The sequence below is a fragment of the Tenrec ecaudatus genome, chromosome 5 (assembly GCF_050624435.1).
Source record: "Tenrec ecaudatus isolate mTenEca1 chromosome 5, mTenEca1.hap1, whole genome shotgun sequence".
In the NCBI taxonomy this organism is placed as follows: Eukaryota; Metazoa; Chordata; class Mammalia; order Afrosoricida; family Tenrecidae; genus Tenrec; species Tenrec ecaudatus.
Window position 1 is genome coordinate 28,662,191 of NC_134534.1, and position 18,171 is coordinate 28,680,361.

Genomic DNA, 18,171 nt, shown 5'->3' on the forward strand with positions numbered 1-18,171 from the left:
AAGCACTTTTGTACATTCATTGCCCTCATCATTCTCAAAACATTTGTTTTGCACTTAAGCTCCTGGCATCAGCTCCTCATTTTTCCCCTCCCTACCTCCCCATTCCCCCCTCCCTCATGAACCCTTGATAATTTATAAATTATTATGTCGTCATATCTTGCACTGTCCAATGTCTCCCTTCACCCACTTTTCTGTTGTCCTTCCCCCAGGGAGGTTATATGTACATCCTTGTAATCGGTTCCCCCTTTCTACCTCACCCTCCTTCCACCCTCCTGGTATCGCCACTCTCACCACTGGTCCTGAAGGGACCAGCCTTGCTTCTAAGGAGCACTCCAGCCTTGCTTCTATCACTAAGACCACATTTTCCAACAATTGTTCCTTCCTCCTTGTTTCCAACTTTTGCATTCCAATTACCAATAATTATCGATGCATCTTGATTTCATGATTGATCAATTTTGGACTGAAGAAGTTATAGAATTCTTCAATTTCTTCATTACTAGATTTAGTATTTGGTGCATAAATTTGAATAATAGTTTTCTTCAAGGCAGATTGGTACAATCTGAAGGCAGATTTGGTTGTCTTGAAGGCAGATTGGTTCCTTGAAGGCAATCTTATCACAAACAGCATTGTACTTCAAGATGTATCTTGAAATTTCATTTTTGACAATGAATGAGACAACATTTTTCTTGACTGTGTCTTTCTCAGTATAGTAAACCATATGATTCTGATTCACACCAATGTTACTCCAATTCAGCTCACTGATACCTAGAACATCAATCATTATGAGTACCATTTCATTTCTGATGATTGCTAATTTTCCTAGCTTCATATTGCATGCATTCCAGATTCCTAGATATTATATTTTTGCAGCTGTTTGTCATGTTGAGTCATGACCCATTAGCAAATAAATACCCCTGTCTTTACTTCCACAGATTTTACTCCATTCATGTCTTATGGTCCACTCCACTTTGATACGGGAGCTCCTCCTCAGTCACATGTTGAGGGCCTTCTCACATGAGGGGCTCATCATCCGGCACTATATCTGACAAAGCTCTGCTTCCATTAATCCTCAGTATCTGACAATATTTTAATGCCAATCATAAAGTTTTCAACTTGAACAGCCTATTCCATCTTGGTAGTCTATGCTTAGACTGGAAATTCTACTTACACCTACTCACTTAGGGTGATCTTGCTGGTACTTTAAATAAAAGTGACGTAGCTTTCAGCATCTGATAATGGTGACAGACAATGATGATGACAGATAATTGCTTAAAGTCCAGGATGCAGTTATTATTACCATTGCTGGTATCCTCACCATCATCAACTACCTCATAATCTCTGCAGAAGAGTAGGCTATGAAAATGAGTTCTTGGTACTTCCAATGATAATTGCCTGCTTTTGGAAGAAATCCAGAAGAAGCCCACAGTAAGCTAAATTCTGCATTAGAGTGGGCTGTTTTACAGTTGGGAAAATTTATTCCAAGAACCTAGAATGCACATGAAAAAATGAATAGATAGAATTATCTTTAGTGTGCCAGATTGTGTTTTACCTTTAACCATACCCCAATACATGTAAAAAAAGAGGATGAAGTCATTTTTGCTCCTATAGAAAGGCATTTTTAAACACTTTTCCAACTGGCTTATACAGTTGTCAATCTCAGAGCAATGAAACGTCGAGCTGGAGATATCCATACTTTACATAAAATATGGTCCATACTACTAATTAATGATAAAATTTTAAAACACTTTAGTATAAATCTATGTGAGAGAGCTGAAAATGAAAAGAGACAGTTCTTTTCCAAGCATTTTATTGGACGTTAATACAGATATCATATCTTTCCATAGTTCAATCACATCAAGCATTATTGTACAATTGCTTCCAGAATTACACTTCCAAACATTATGTTCCTTCCTGAACTCTTTGACATCAGCTCCCTTTTACTACCCACCACTACCACCCTTATTCTACTTGCTGTCCCTACAGGTTGATCCATCCTGGGCTTCACATACTGACACAGAGAAACATAACACAAATTTAAGAGGGTGACCCCCCAATGACATAACACATCTGAGATAAGCCCCAGTATGAACAAACAAAAAAATACAGAAAATGTTGAAGAACAGATCAGGTCTAACGTGCCTCAGAGGGGGGATCAATTGACAAGGTTTGAATCATCCAAGTCAGATGCATCCCTTTGATGTTCTGTAGTGCTCTCTCCCATGAGCTCTTGAGTAACCACTTTCCTCCCATCCCTCTATTATTGACAGAGGGAAATAATTGGAGGCTTATTTCCTGTGTAGATTCCACAAATGTATCTTGAGCTCCCCATGTCATCCATAGCCTTCTGCCAACTTTACTCTCTCACAATTTAGGCTCTGATACAATTCCTTCCTTCGACTTTATTTTGCATGATTCAGAATCCTTCAATGATTGATAGTGGGGTTCTTCTTTCATGTGGATTTAGTTCACATCTCACTTAGATGGCTGCTTGTTTGGAAACAAGCAGAAAACTAAAGGTACAGTTTTCTCAAATTAGATTCTAAAACAGTTTTATTCAAGATCATCCACACATTATGTCTCCCGTAAGCATTTAATTATCAAAAATACATTTAAAGTTGCAGTTTTTTGGATTCAAAATAATAATGAATATATTATTTCCTTACAATATACTTGAAGGATTTAAAATCATTTCTTTATGATCATTTTCAAATACTAATATAAAAGATTAGCATTAATTTACAAAAATCATAATATATTATTCAATATTGATATTTAAACAGAATATAGAATTAATATATTCTCCTTTATTCAAAACCATTTATAAAATATTCATTCTTATTAATAGGAATTTGACTATTTAAATACACTAGATAAATTGAGAAATAATAATAAAATATGTAAGACTTAAAAGTACTGATTGTAGGTGGTGAGTCAATCAATATTCAAGAGGTCGCTGGCAGATTCAACACTTGTAGCCAAAACACTAGTAGAGGGTTTCAGAACAATTCTTACCTGAAAACCAATGGAACACAATACCTAATGACTAGGGAAAGACACCCAAAGCCAATGACTTGTTGAGGTTTCACATTATAGTACTATGCTACCTCCTACATGACAATCAGATTCATCCCATGCTGTATAGAAAACCATTGGAAGCCATGACCCCACTGCCTCAAACTCCATATCAATAATTATAATTTCATTTCTTGGCATACTTCAGGAAGTATCTAGGACCAAGAAAAGTTATTCTTTGATTGGAATCCTTTCCCTTCTTATCTATTATGCCTGCTTCATCAGCTCACTGACAAAAACCTAGCCAATCAAGTAAGGAGCAGAGACTATACATTTCAGTGAACACTCTAGGAAATAGACCTTGGAGACTATTTTTTAATAGCTATATTTTCCTAGTTGACTAATCAGCATGTCTCTAGCAGATTTGTTGTCATTTTTGTCAGGTGCTATCAAGTCAATTCCAATTTATAGAAAGGCAGGTGACAAAGTAGAACTGCTCATAGGATTGTCTTTGCTGCAATCTACAGAAGCTCATTGCCTGGTGTCTACAACACAGAGCCAGGGGTGGTTTCGAACTACCAATCCTCATGCTTATTCTAATTAGTATAAATTACATTAATCCCGGTTGAAAACTCAAAACCCTTAGTAGCTAAGAGAAACTAAAAGAAGCCTTGGTTAAGTTCTCAGCTGATAAGTGAAAGTCTAAAGTTGGAACCCAGGAGCTGTTCTAAGGGAGAAAGATGTGATCGCCTGCTTTCATGAAGATCACAACTTCAGACACCTATGAGCACAAACAACAAAAGACTCACTGCCACCCAGTTGATGCCAGCTCATAACGAGCCTATGGGACACTGTGGAGCTCCCTGTGGGTTTCTGAGGTGATAACTTTTTACAGAAGTCACGTCTTTCTCCCATTGAGTTACTGTTGGTTTTGAACTGCTGGCCTTGGGTTTAACAGTCCAAAAGTAATCACTACACCATCAGGGATCCTCAACCACTAATCCAATAGGGTTCCTAAGTGGAACCCTAATCAGCCGACTCTAACCTACAGTGTTGCTATCATTGGTCCCAATTTGACAGCCATCCATTGAGTGGTTCGGATCTGAAACTGGAAAGATTCCCATTTCCGTTCTTCATCTACTCCTTCAAATATGGCAACATAAATAAAGGAGAAAGTTCCTTAGTCCCTTCTATGTTCAAATCTGTAGCTAAGAACGATGATGCTTATTTTGTAGGATCATTACGAGATGGCAGATGTTTATCCCAGGGCCTGACCTATAAGGATGTTTTTTTTATGAGTCTATCTATATCTGTAAGACACAACTCATTACACTTGAGGTTCAAAGGTCTGGCGATAGAAAAGAAATGCAAACCTGTGTCACCCTTAGCTCACCTGTGGTTACTTATCCAACATCTCACTCCATACTAGGGCTACCATTCTGATCTGAAAGCGTTTCTTCGTCGTTACCACAATAAAGCTAAAGTAGACTGTTACTGCTGATACATTCTTTAATGTCATTCACCCTAAGCCACAAATAGGTTTAACAGAACTTTAAATTGTAATGTTCACCCCCAAAATATATCGAGATGTTGGGGGGGTTCCCTAGTAGCCCATCCCCTGCCCCACTTCCAATGTAAAGGCAGGAGCCTTTACGTAGAGCAAATGGTTAACATGCTTGGCTTCTAACTAAACAGTTGAGGATTTGAGTCTATTCCTAGGTATCTCAGAAGAAAGGCCCACAAATGACTTCAAGAGAATATCAGACAATGAAAACTGTGGTGTGTAGTTTTACTCTTGCACATGGGTGGGGGGGGGTGTCATCACAAGCCAGGGTCAATTCCAAGGTCATAGTTTGGTTATATAACAGGATCATTGTAACTGGTTGACTATGTCACTGTTTGGTTGTGATATTTTAAAATAACTAATAAGCATAAGAAAATATTTTGTTGTTGTCAGATGACATCTAGGCAGCTCAAACTTAGTGCCTCTGAATGCAATAAAAGGAAACACCTGTGTTGTAACAGTCTCACAATTGTGGCTAAACTGAGCCCACTGCTGCAGGCAGTTTGTCAATTCATCTTGAGACTCATCCTCTCTGTTCCTGACTCTACTTCATTAAACATGCTATCCTTCCCCAAGGATTGGTCTCCCTTCACAGTATGTCCAAAGGATGTGAAACTAAGTCTCCATCCTTGTTTTAAAGTATTCTGTACTTGTTCCAAGGCTGATTTTTTTGTTTTTCTTCTTCTATTAGCCCCATATTCAGTATTGCTTAGAAACACCATGACTCAAACTCTGAAAGTTGTTCTGGAATGTGGAGTAGCCAAAGTAAAAGGAAGAAATCATCGAGTAAAAGCTGAACAGAAGATTTCAGAGGGCAACTCAAGAAGACAAAATGAAGTATTATAATGAAATGTGCAAAGACATGCAATTAGAAAACCCAAAAGGAAAAACATTCTTGGAATTAGTCAAGCTTAAAGAACTGAAGGAAAAATCCAGGCATCTACTTGCAACATTGAATTCTATAGGCAACATTTTGGATGAGACTAGAGACAACAAAAGAATATAGAAGGGATATACAGAATCACTGTACCCAAAAGAACTGGTCAGCATTCAAGCGTTTCAGAAGATACCATATGATCAAGAATCAATGGTAACGAAGGAAAAAGTCCAAGAAAGACCGAAGTAATTAGCAAAACCCCCCACAGAACTCTAGGCATTGACTGGAAACTAACAAATGAATGTAACACGCGAGGCACAAACTTGTCCATGCCAGGAAATATAGAAGACGGTGACCTGGCCAACAGACGGGAAGAGATCCAAATATTCAAAGAAAAGTGATCCAATGAAATGGAGATTATCAAACACCATAATTAATATTCACAGAAGTAAAGCAAATACCAAAGATCATTAAATATGTGAGAGCTGTCATAATCCCAGCCTGACATAGGAGAAGATGGGGAACTAACAATGAGTATGAGGAGAAAATGTTCTGAAACTGATTGTGATGATTGCACAAATCTTAATATAATTGAATTGTATGATATGTGAAGTATATGCCAATAAAATGATTTTTAAAACAGAACTCTAAGAAAATAATGGAGAAACCAAAGCATCTGCTCTGTAAAACTTCGTCCAGTTCACAATAAAAATTTGAAAAGAAAAATGAAACGAAGCCTGATACAGAAGAGGAATGAGAGAGGCCACTCCTAATGTCAGATGAACTTTGGCTAATAGCAGAGAATAGGTTTAAATGTGTGTCCTTGTGTTTCATTGACTATGCAGAGGCATTTTGCTCTTTGGATCATAGCAAATTATGGATAGCATTGTGAAGATGGAGAACTTCAGAACACGGTTGTGCTTATGCAGAACTTTGGACACAGACTGGGACGAAGTCATTAGAAGGGAAAATTGTGGGGTTTAAAATCAGGAATGGTGTGTATCAGGCTAAATCTTCTCACCATATTTACTCAATCTGTTTTCCAAACAATAATCCTAATCCAAGACACTGGACTAAATAAAAAAGAGGGCATCCGGACCAGAGAAAGACTCGTAATCAGCCTTTAGCTTCAGCATATAGCCTGACAGAATCTTGCTTGCTTGGAGTGAGGAGGGCTTGAAGCACTTCCTGATTTAAGTCAAAGATTACATCCTTCAGAATGGATTATATATTCACATAAAAAAAGAAAAACTCTCTTAATTGGACCAATAAACAAGATCTTGAGCAAGATTGCATTTGCCAAGGATTTCATTTTACTTGGCTCGCCAGTCAATGTCCATGGAAACAGTGGTCAAGAAATCAAAACTGTATTGCGTTGAGTAAATCTGCTATAAAATACCTCTTTATAGAGTTAAAAATCAAAGCCATTACCTTGTGGACTACAATGTACCTGGCTCAAGCCAGAGTACTTTTGATTACCTCGCATGCATACTACATCTGAATGAATTCAGAAGACCAGAGAAGAATTGATGCACTTGAATTCTGGTGTTGGTGAAGAACACTGAATGTCTAAACATAACGATGAGCGATTTACTGGGATGATGTCAACCTCTCCATATTCTCTCTAAGGAAAATCCTTTGCAGAAGCAAAAGTTAATCAAATGGATATTTGTCTAATGAACCTTAGTTCTAAATTCCATACTTAGAAAAAATTCCACTTACTTCACTTACAGACCTGAAGGACCTAGAGCGATGTCTGGTCTGAAGTGTGTACTCCATAAATATTTGTCGAAAGCTAAGGGAAAGTCTCTCTCTATTTTTTTTTTTTAGAAACTTCCGAGAGTAAAAAAAAATGTCATCAAATGTTTTTAAATCACAGAAAAATTATGCTGGATATTTGGGTAATAGGTGGACTGCTAACTGCAAGGTTGGCAGTTCAAATCCACCAGCTGCTACTCTTCATAGGGTCACCCTGAGTCTCTGAATCAATGCGATAGTAATGGTGAGCAGGCCATCATTAGGTTTAGGAGCCCTGGGTCTAGGACCTAAGGGTTAAGCATTGGTCTACAAACAACCAGGTCTTTGGGTGAAACTCACCTGCTGCTCCAGGGGAGAAAGAGGAAACTACTGGATCCTGTAACTTTAACAACGTCAGAAATCCTAAGGAGTAACTTTCTCTGTCCTATAGGTCACTATCACAGTGACAGTTGCTGTTAGGTGCTGCATGTCAGTTTGGACTCATATCCACCCTATGGACAACAGAACACATACTGCTGCCAGTCCTGTGCATTTGTCCTTTCCACAATTGTTCTTATGTCTGAGCCCGGCAATGAACTCAGTCACTATTAGCTGGACTCAGTTTGAAAGCAGTGGGTTTGATTAATCTTGATGTTTATGAGGGCAGCTTCTGACAACTAATATCCTGAGTTTGAATTTGGATTATATGACCCTAAATTGAATCAATTAATCTATATGCACCTTTGTTTTTCTTTTGTAAAATGGCTCAAGTGCTGTCTAATGCTATTACTGTTGTGTGTAAATAAGTATTGCATGAGTAAAGGGCCTATAAAAATTTATGGCACATAGTATAAGCCACAAAGACAATGTTTAACAACCTACTCTGGTGAATAGCTACCGGGGTCTTAAAAGCTCGTGAGCTTTCCTGGAAGGTGCAAATACTGGTCTCTTCCCATTTGGAGGAAAGAACAGGGATAAAAATCCAAGCTAGACGAAAACAAATTGTCAGTCCAATACATCAGCAGACCACCCAAACTAGATGCTGTCCAGTTACCATTCCTGAGTGCTCAGAAAAGGATCCCATTAGAGGGTCCTGAATAGAGCGGGAGGAAAAGCTGAAACAAAGTCAAGATTATAAAACAAATCAGGCCCGTATGTACAACTGTGCTTGATACAACTGAAGGATGGATTGTTTTAAGACCTGTAAGAACCCCCAATAAAAAGATTTATTAAAATAAAAAATAAAGACACCAGGCTTACCAATCATAGGAAGACCAGGGAAACCTCTGATCCCAAGGCCTTTAGTCACCCTTCAGGTCTGGAACTGAATTCACCAGCCAAACATTTGACAGGTCTTTAAGGGCAACACGGACTCCGGCGGGGTGCACACACCTTAGGATCAAGGAGTCAACAACATTTGGGCAGCGTTGACCCAAGGGCAGAGTTCAGAAGTGGTAGGGAAAAAGGAGGGTTGGAAACTGGAAACAGGGAGGAGGTGGGTGCCTGAGTGATGTTTCAAGGAGGGGATGATCATGAATGGGGTGAAGCAAAATCTCGGAATTACTGGATGTGAAACTAGTGATCTGCTCTGGGAACCGTCACTCATTTCACCTTAAAAAGGTTTTTTGATGGATATTTTTTAAGGTATGCCATAAACACTCGATTTTATCACAACCTGAGATATTGCTGAGGAAGTTATGGCAGCCTATGAAGTACACAGGAACAGCTGGAAGTTCAGTAGCCAGTAGTCAATGTCAGATGTTTACTGAGTCTATTTTAAAAACTCGCCTGCTACAGTATCCAACTGCCGTCTCATCTCTTTAGATATGTTTTCCCAAGCTCCTTAATAGGATAGAGGGAAATGCAGCCCATACTACCTTGCAAAAACTTTGGGGAAAAACTGCAGGATTCCAAGAGGCTTACTGGAAATAAGATGAAAACCTTTAAAGGGATATCACACAAAGCACTTAATATAACTTTCCAACCCCAGCTTTGCCAGGCTTCTCCAATTAGAAAACTTTGTTCTTGAGCATCTGGGAGAATGCAGATTCAGGGAAACAGCCACCCAACACAGTCATTCTTGAAGTGTCTTTAGGATGAATAAAATATGCAGTGTCGCCCAGCGCGCCTCACTTCCTCCCCCAGGCCTCACTTCCCCCGGCTCCTGCCACGCCCCGCCGCTGTTGCTGGGAACCGGGAGGCGGGTGTCTCCGTGAGCACCCGGGCGGGGGCGGGGGCGGCAGCGCTCAGCCCGAGCCCGGGAGCCGGCTGCAGGCCACGCGAGGCTCTGCAGCCTGCGCTCCGGGGAACTCAGCGCCAAGCACTAGACGAGACCTGCCCAGCCAGGAGGCTCCTGCCCTGCCCTGTAGAGCAGCCAGGCCCTGGAGGACCAAAGGATGCTAAGGGACCTGCGATGATGGCTGGGCGCCACCCTGATGTGCCAGGAGCTTCAGGTGAGTGTCTCGCTCTTTACCTTCCCCCGCCCCTCGTCCAACAGGTGGGTGGGGGCGCGCCTCCGAGTGACCCAGCGGGTAGACTGGCGGCCTCCCCTGGGCACGAGCGCATGGCTGCCTCCTCTGCAGAGGCGGCTTTCCCATTTAAGCCCGTGCCTTAGCCCACGCCGGTTCTAGCCTTGCCTTGTGGCCTTCCCTTCTAAAATGAGGGCTCAGCTGCGGGCACGTGTGCACGACACCTGCTCCCCGGGAGTGGGATGGCAGGGTGGTGACCCCGAATTCTTAGTGGCGCCCTGGCACTTCCACTAAAGATCATCATTTTGCCCAATCTCCACCAAGGTGCCCCAACCAGAGGGAGGATGGAGGAGAAAATGACATGCTAAAAAGAGCGAATTGGAGGAAAAGATGCACCCTCTCTACCAACGCACCCTCTTCCACGTGCGCGTGGCCCCGGCGACCCTTCCGGGGGAGGTAGATCGAATCCCCACCGCAACCAAGGACACACTCCCTCGCCCCCAGCCAGTCGGAAGGGACTCTACCCCCATTAGCACCTCCACTGCTTAGAAACTTTTTGGTTCGGCTCCGGCCGCCTGGAATGAGTCTGGCCACCCTTCCCTGGTGTTGCGTTCTGAGTCATCCTGCCCACCTCCTCCAGTCTCCATTTCACCCCCACCCCCACCGCCACCCCCGCCCCGGTAGCTGGGCGTTCCAGCCCTAGACCCCTGGGGCTGACATTTCCATTGCAAAGTGGTCACGGCCTGGAACCCTGACGGCGTGCCTGGAGCTGCCCCCGGTAGGGTCCAGGCGCCCAGCCCCTGCGCGTGGCCACTGAGCGCTAGGCGCTGGCGGGTCCTTAGGGCCGTGGGAGGCACGCGTGCAGACGGGTGCCAGGGGAGGGGCGCGGGTGAGTGGGAAGCACCCGCCCACCTCCGATCCCCGGGAAACCCCCGTCGCCCCCGCGGACCGCGCCACCGCCACCGCCTGGCGGCACCTCGGCTCTCCCAACTTTGTGGGGTCCTCCGGGAGCGGCCACCGGGATGGAGCTGCCTCCCCGACGCCGGGCGCCGCCAGACTCGTCCCTGGGCAGCAGTTCCCTAACCTCGCTGGACTCCAGCGTCTTTTGCAGCGAGGGCGACGGGGAACCCCTGGCGCTCGGGGACTGCTTCACGGTCAACGTGGGCGGCAGCCGCTTTGTGCTCTCGCAGCAGGCGCTGTCCTGCTTCCCGCACACGCGCCTGGGCAAGCTGGCCGTGGTGGTGGCCTCCTGCCGCCGCCCGGGAGCCCTGACCGCCGTGCCCAGCCCGCTGGACTTCTGCGACGATGCCAACCCGGTGGACAACGAGTACTTCTTCGACCGCAGCTCGCAGGCGTTCCGCTATGTGCTGCACTACTACCGCACCGGCCGCCTGCACGTCATGGAGCAGCTGTGCGCGATCTCTTTTCTCCAGGAGATCCAGTACTGGGGCATCGACGAGCTCAGCATCGACTCCTGCTGCAGGGACAGGTACTCGCCAGGCAGGACGAGGAGGTGGGCGCAGGCCGGGGAGGGCAGCCGAACCCAGGACTGGGCATAGTGCGGTCACTTCTGGTCAAAGGGACTATTTGAGTGGAACTATTTGAACTTCCTGATTCCCTCTCCCTTCCCCTGCCCCTTTGGTCCTTGGTGTATTTCAAATACATCTAAAGATGGGCGAGATCAGGACTGCCTTGGATGAGTGCCTCTGTAAACCTTGCTCCAAAAGATGCTTGTAGGGAGAGGCAGGTTTGGGGATAGAGCCTTGTGATCTGTCAAAAGCAGGAGGCTAACTTTGAAAAACTTGGAGAACTTCTTTAAACACGAAAGACAGAAAGTTGGAGCCCTGGCTTTATGTGGCGCTGCTAGTATTTTGTTATTATTTGCTAGTATTTTGCTATTATTACCATTTCTAATGCACTCACTTCTGTGGCATAGTGGTTCCGCATCAGGCTGCCTAACCATAAGATCAGTGGTTCGGAACCACCAGTTGGAAACTTCCAGGGGCTGCTGCCATGTGTGGGCATTGACTTGATGGCAGAGAGTGAGTGAGTGAGTCAACCATTTCTTCATGAATACCGTTTCTCTACAGAAAAAGAAGGACCTGACTGCAAACAGCTGTTCTGACAAGAATTAAGAAAATGCAATAATTAATCAAACTAATGTAAAAATTATAAAATGCAGTAAGTCCAAAGAGTGTTGCTGTACGTGAATTGGCTCTCTCTCTCTCTCTCTCTCTCTCTCTCTCTCTCTCTCTATGTCTGTAATGCTCACTAGAAAACGCTGGCTACTGTGAACGGAATAGCGCCCGGGTAAACTATGATTGGGTTTTCCTGAAAGAAACCCCCCAGAAGTTCACGACTAAGTTTAATTCCATTTGATTTCCGCATTCTAAATGTTTACAAAGGGAAACCAATCACCAGATTCTCTTCTCTAAAAGGTATTTCAGAAGAAAGGAGCTGAGCGAGACCTTAGACTTTAAAAAGGACGCCGAAGACCAAGAAAGTCAGCATGAGAGCGAACAGGACTTCTCCCAAGGACCCTGCCCCACTGTCCGCCAGAAGCTCTGGAACATCCTGGAAAAGCCCGCGTCTTCCACAGCTGCCCGCATCCTCGGGGTCATCTCCATCATCTTTGTAGTGGTATCCATCATCAACATGGCCCTGATGTCATCTGAGCTAAGCTGGCTGGACCCGCAATTACTGGAAATCCTGGAGTATGTGTGCATCAGCTGGTTCACTGGGGAGTTTGTCCTGCGCTTCCTGTGTGTGCGGGACCGGTGCCGCTTCCTGAGAAAGGTGCCCAATATCATAGACCTCCTTGCCATCTTGCCCTTCTACATCACCCTACTGGTGGAGAGCCTGAGTGGGAGCCAGACCACTCAGGAGCTGGAGAACGTAGGACGCCTGGTTCAGGTGCTGCGGCTGCTCAGGGCTCTGCGCATGCTCAAGCTCGGCAGACATTCTACAGGTATTCAGACTTCATTGGTCTCTTTTGATTTGCCTTTGTTTACTACCGGTAGTGCTTTGACTACTGTATAAAGGAAGCAACTCTGAATTTATATGTAGGATGACTATCCTACTTAACTAACCAAAATCTCTGAACAGGTCCCGAGAAACAAAACCTTGACATTGTTATCACAGGTATAGAGAAAAGACTGCCACTCACATTCTTTAACTCTCAGACATTGAAAAGCAAGCAGTTTGGCCAGGGGTTACCCGGAATTGATTGTTATCCAGTGCCTGGACCACGCACAGGAATGAAAGGCACTCTGTCACCAAAAGAGTCTAAAATATACACAAACAGTTCGTGAATGGATACGCATAAATCATACACAGAGGAGGACATAGTTTCTCAATTGTGTCCCAGAAGAGTTTCCACTCGTATTTCTTTATTTGAAGGGAAAGCTAGTCTTCCAGAAGCTTCTCTGCCTGTGCAAAAAGAGTGATTGGGCACGAGTGACCTCCCCATGATTTTGAAGCCACTTAGAGAAATGTTGCTTTGGAAGAAAAGTAAAGTCTGCATCTAGTGCCTGGGGGCTTCCTCGGGCCTAATCTGGATTGCATGAGAGTAAGCGAGGAACAGGGACTTCTTAGCTTTTTTGCAGGTCATGGCTGTCGACAGCCATCCAGTGTCCTGATTCATGGGGACCTGCTACAACAGAGTAGAGCTGCTCCTTAGGGTTTCTGAGATTACAACTGCCTCGCCTTTCTTCCAATAGTCATAGAGACTCTGAAAATAAAATTAACTCTCTCCTCAGACCACTCTCCACACAACACGCAATTACAGATGAGAAATCACAACCCGGTGAAGAGGACCATTGCCTTGCTAAACGAGATGACTGCCCATGACTGATTGGAAAGCTACTGCACTTTCTGGAGTACCTTAGGGCAAAGCGTAAAAGAAATTAGAATTCCCTGTGAAGCTCTTAAATTAGAAGTTGTGAATATCAATTCCCAGAGAGTTGGATTTAATAGTTGGGATCGGGCCCAAGAGCACATATTGCAAAAATTCCATAAGTGATTTAAATGTAGTTAGTGAACCACCCTGGGATACCATATTAATATAATGCATACTATTATAATAAATGCTCATAGAAATACAAATATAATCAAATGCGAAGTGGTTACAACGGCCTGTTTCCCATCTCTCCTCAGATACATGCCTTATTGGCTACTTGAAAGGTCTTGAGTCTAGTTTTCTCTTCTTAGATATGTAGTGAGAAAGTAACCTCAATCAATGCCCCTCCCCCCATGTCAGAGGTAAGGAGGATTTATCCTACTAGATTTTTTTAAAATCCTACTAGAATTTGAGTGGTGCATTTTCTGAGCTAGTCTCACATAGCAGGGATTTGATAATGGGGTTTCCAACAACTTTTAGAAGTAACACTCTTTGTTTTCTGACACATATAATGGATGCTTTCTTCGAGTATTTATAAACTCTTCACAGAATTCAATTTGAAAACACCCAGTTAACGACTACATTTTTCCCAAAAGAAAGGAAAAAAGAAAATAATAGTAATTTCCACAATGTCACCTCCTTTCAATTTTTTTCAGTTCTAAAGCAAATATAAGGAAAGTATTAATAAGTCTTAATTTATTGAAAAGATGGAATAGCTCAATTGCATAAATATTTGAGAGTTTTTCCTTAAGCATAACTTTTAACAAATAAAGATGGCATGTTTCTATATTAATTATTTTCAATATCAATGTTGCTAGAGAATAAGTAAGGAGGATAATAGTGGGCCAGCCACTATTAAGTTTAAATTCTGATTCCCTTGATTTACACTGATATTCTACTTTTCTGTTTCTATCTACCCATCTGCAGAAATGGCATAGTAATTACATTTACTTCATGTGAGTCTTCTGGGGGTGATCAGTAGTAAGCTAGAAATTCAGAACACAGATTATGTGTCTTGTACAAAATTGTTTAGCACATTGCATGATAGAGGGAAATAGTCCTCCCTTTTAAAAATGCAATGGCTTTTCTAATATATTGTCACTTACTTTAAGAAATACAGTTCAATTTAGGCCCATCAGAATCAGTTTATTAAAAGATACTCTAAAACATATTCTTCTGAGGCTAAACCTCATAATTGATACTCACTGATCTTTAATAATAGCCAGTTAATAATTCAAGAATATCTCAATTCTAAAGAACAAAACTCAAAATGAGAGCAGATTTCAAATATTCTCTAGTGAATGAAAGACTGATCCTAAGAGGCCTTTCTTTGGACTTCTGAGAAGCTATCCTTGTTAAATGATGTTGACATAACTTCATAAGATGAATAAACTGTGCCAGGGAGGAAACCTTGTGCTTCTTACTCCCAGTAAGAGTCCTTCACAGACAGGATTGAGTTCCCTGGGGTCTCTGTCCCAAGACCTCAATGAATCTTCAGAACTCACTTGGGAAAATCCAGCAATGCTGCAGAAGTGAATGAACTCTGCTGCTGTTCCTCTCCCCTAAACCTCTGTAAGGGAGGGGTATTCTGTATTCATGTTTATCTCCTCAGAGGAAAGCAGGGCAATCTCTGTATTTTGGAAGAAATTTCCTCTTGCTTTGATAATGAGGACTTAGAAAGTCAATGGTCCCAGTGGAGTTCATCCCGAACAACAACCTGAAAGATACAGGTTCTCCTGTCAACCTGTCACCAATAACTAATTTGCTTGCGCAGCTTCATTTCATTTCCTGTAGTGAGCACCCCTTTTGTCCTCTAGGTTTCAGACAACGAGGCTCCCAATAAGCTAAACTTCATCAGAGGGCGAGAAAAGCAGATGTGTGAAATATAAGAAGACAAATAAGGCAGACGGTAGAAAGAGCTGTCCTAGTGACACATGACACAATTGCTCTTGCGTTTCTACCAATCGTAGCCAATGGGGTCTGTCTCCAGGAACTGGTCCCTCCTGATAATGTGCCCAAAGTACACAAGATGAAGTCTGAGCACCCTGGCTTCTAAGAAGAATTCTGTGTAGATTTCCTCCAATACAAGTTTGTTTGCTGTTTGGCTGTCTATAGAGTATTTGGTATTCTTAACCAACACCATCATTTAAAGCCCATCAATTTTTCCAGTCCTTAGACATTCCCAGTTTTCACATTTATGTGAGGGGATCCAAAAATACCATGGCCGGGGTCAGGCCTGCCTCAATCCTCAGAATGACACCTTTGCTATGCAACATAGTAAACAGACATTTTGCAACAAATGTTGCCAATAAAATATATCCTTTTATGTCTTTAGAGTTCTTTCAATGGGTGTTTGTTCGGGACCCAAGTAAAATGAAACCCTTGACAATTTCAGTCTTCCCTCAGTTTATCATTATGTACCTTGTTGGTTCATTTGTAATGATTTTTGTTTTCATTGTGGTGAGGGGTAATCTACACAGTAGATGTTAGACTTTGATCTTCATCATTAAATTCTTCAAGTCCTCTTCATATTTGGCAAGCCAGAGTGTCATTCACATGTCACAGACTAATTAATCATCTTCTGATCCTGATGTCACATTCTTCTTCATTTAATCGTGTACCTGTTTGTGTGAATGCGTGGATTTAATACTAGGTCCTTCATTAAAATGCAGTTAAATGAATTCTCTTTCTGGCTACCCTCCTCTGGCCCCATCAACTAGTCTGAGCTTCTAAAAGACAGGGGTTGTCACTTGGTCATTTTGTAGCCTCAGAACCTGGTCCAGTGCTGAGGGACGATTAGGCAGACAACTGACATGTGTGGGGGGCTGGGGACAGAAGGAGGGAAGAAGGTGGGTGACTAATAGCAGTTGTTCTTTTCCAGGTTTACGCTCCCTTGGAATGACAATCACCCAGTGCTATGAAGAGGTCGGCCTACTGCTTCTGTTTCTGTCTGTGGGAATTTCTATATTTTCAACTGTGGAGTATTTTGCTGAGCAAAACATTCCGGACACAACCTTCACGAGTGTCCCTTGTGCATGGTGGTGGGCCACAACATCCATGACTACCGTGGGATATGGGGACATTAGACCCGACACCACCATGGGGAAAATTGTGGCCTTCATGTGTATATTATCAGGAATCCTGGTCTTGGCCTTGCCTATTGCGATTATTAACGACCGCTTCTCTGCTTGCTACTTCACCTTGAAACTCAGGGAAGCGGCAGTGAGACAGCGTGAAGCTCTAAAGAAGCTTACCAAGAATATAGCCACTGACTCATATATCAGTGTTAACTTGAGAGATATCTATGCTCGAAGTATCATGGAGATGCTTCGATTAAAAGGTAGAGAAAGAGCAAGTACTAGGAGCAGTGGAGGAGATGATTTCTGGTTTTGAACTCATGTTCAATTTATTTGTAAGACCTCTGTGATGGAAGTTTGTTCCATTGATTAAATTTTGAAATCATGCTTCTATGTGTTGATGGTCTTTTTTGAGCACTACCTATTTTTTTTGCCGATATGTGGCGTAATATACTAAAGTATCTCGCATTTCTTATAACAGCTGCAGATAAATTTGCTCAGGATATAACTTAATCTATTTTCACATATAAATGGCAAAAGTTGATCTGTTAACACGATTAAGTACAATAGAGCCAAAATACACATGCCTGAATTTCCAATTACAAAATAATATCAGTATAATACATACAGGAAGGTGAAAGTTTCATGAATCACTCACTTTAAAAGTTTTGCCCTATAAATTATTTGAAATGGGAAGTTAAACTACATAAGTCAGAGTAAAGATGAGTGAGCATTTAAGAACGCACTGAACAACTTTGCTGTTTAAAGATATTCTTCAAGCAAAGTGCTCTTTACCTTGTCAGTTAACATGAGTGAATAAACAAATTAGCTTTGTCCAGGGAAAGCCCAGATTGAATACTCAGAGATTCTGTCCCCATCTCCCATCTGTCCGAATCACTGGTCAGAAACATTGAACAAAGAGCTGTGAATTCTGCCATCACGACTGGAGGTGGGGAGAACAAAACTGGAAAGGCTGCAGTAAACGGGCATGTTGAAGAGCTACGTGTCTTCTTCATGAGCCTCTGAAAGAAGCCTGAGTGACACAGTGGTTAAGCCCTTGGCTGTTAACCAGAAGGTTGTCCACCTAAACCCACCCACAAGCTCTGTGAGAGAAAGGTCAAGTGATCTCATTAAGATTAAGCCAAAAAAAAAAAAAAACCCCACTGTTATCCAGGGAATCCTAGTGATCCCAGGGCATTGGAGCATTAAATCTTACAGGAGCAGAAAACCTCATCTTTCTCCTACCCTGAGCCCGGTTGTTCCGAACTGCTGACCTTTCGGTGAGCAGCCCAATGTGTAATCCACTATACCACCAGGGCTCTTTAAACACGAAAGTTTAGAAAACCCTATAGCACCATTAACTCTGCCATGTGGGGTTGCCTTGAGTTCGAATTGACTTGACAGCATCTAATAGCAGCGCTTTTTTTTCCTTGGGCACATGATATGGGGCACATTTCTTCATACTCCACAACAATCCTATGGTCCTTAAAATGTATTTTAGGGGTGCGCTGTACACATTGTTCTTAACATCATGAATA

General features: G+C 42.7%; 1 protein-coding gene across 1 annotated transcript; it reads left to right on the plus strand.

Annotated features, from left to right (window-relative positions):
* Positions 1–10,576: 10,576 nt before the first annotated feature.
* KCNV1 (potassium voltage-gated channel modifier subfamily V member 1) lies at positions 10,577–16,967 on the plus strand. The gene is made up of 3 exons (XM_075550588.1): positions 10,577–11,147; positions 12,097–12,626; positions 16,438–16,967. The coding sequence occupies exons 1-3, from the start codon at positions 10,681–10,683 to the stop codon at positions 16,947–16,949; spliced, it is 1,509 nt and encodes a 502-aa protein (XP_075406703.1). The 5' UTR covers positions 10,577–10,680; the 3' UTR covers positions 16,950–16,967.
* Positions 16,968–18,171: the final 1,204 nt, after the last annotated feature.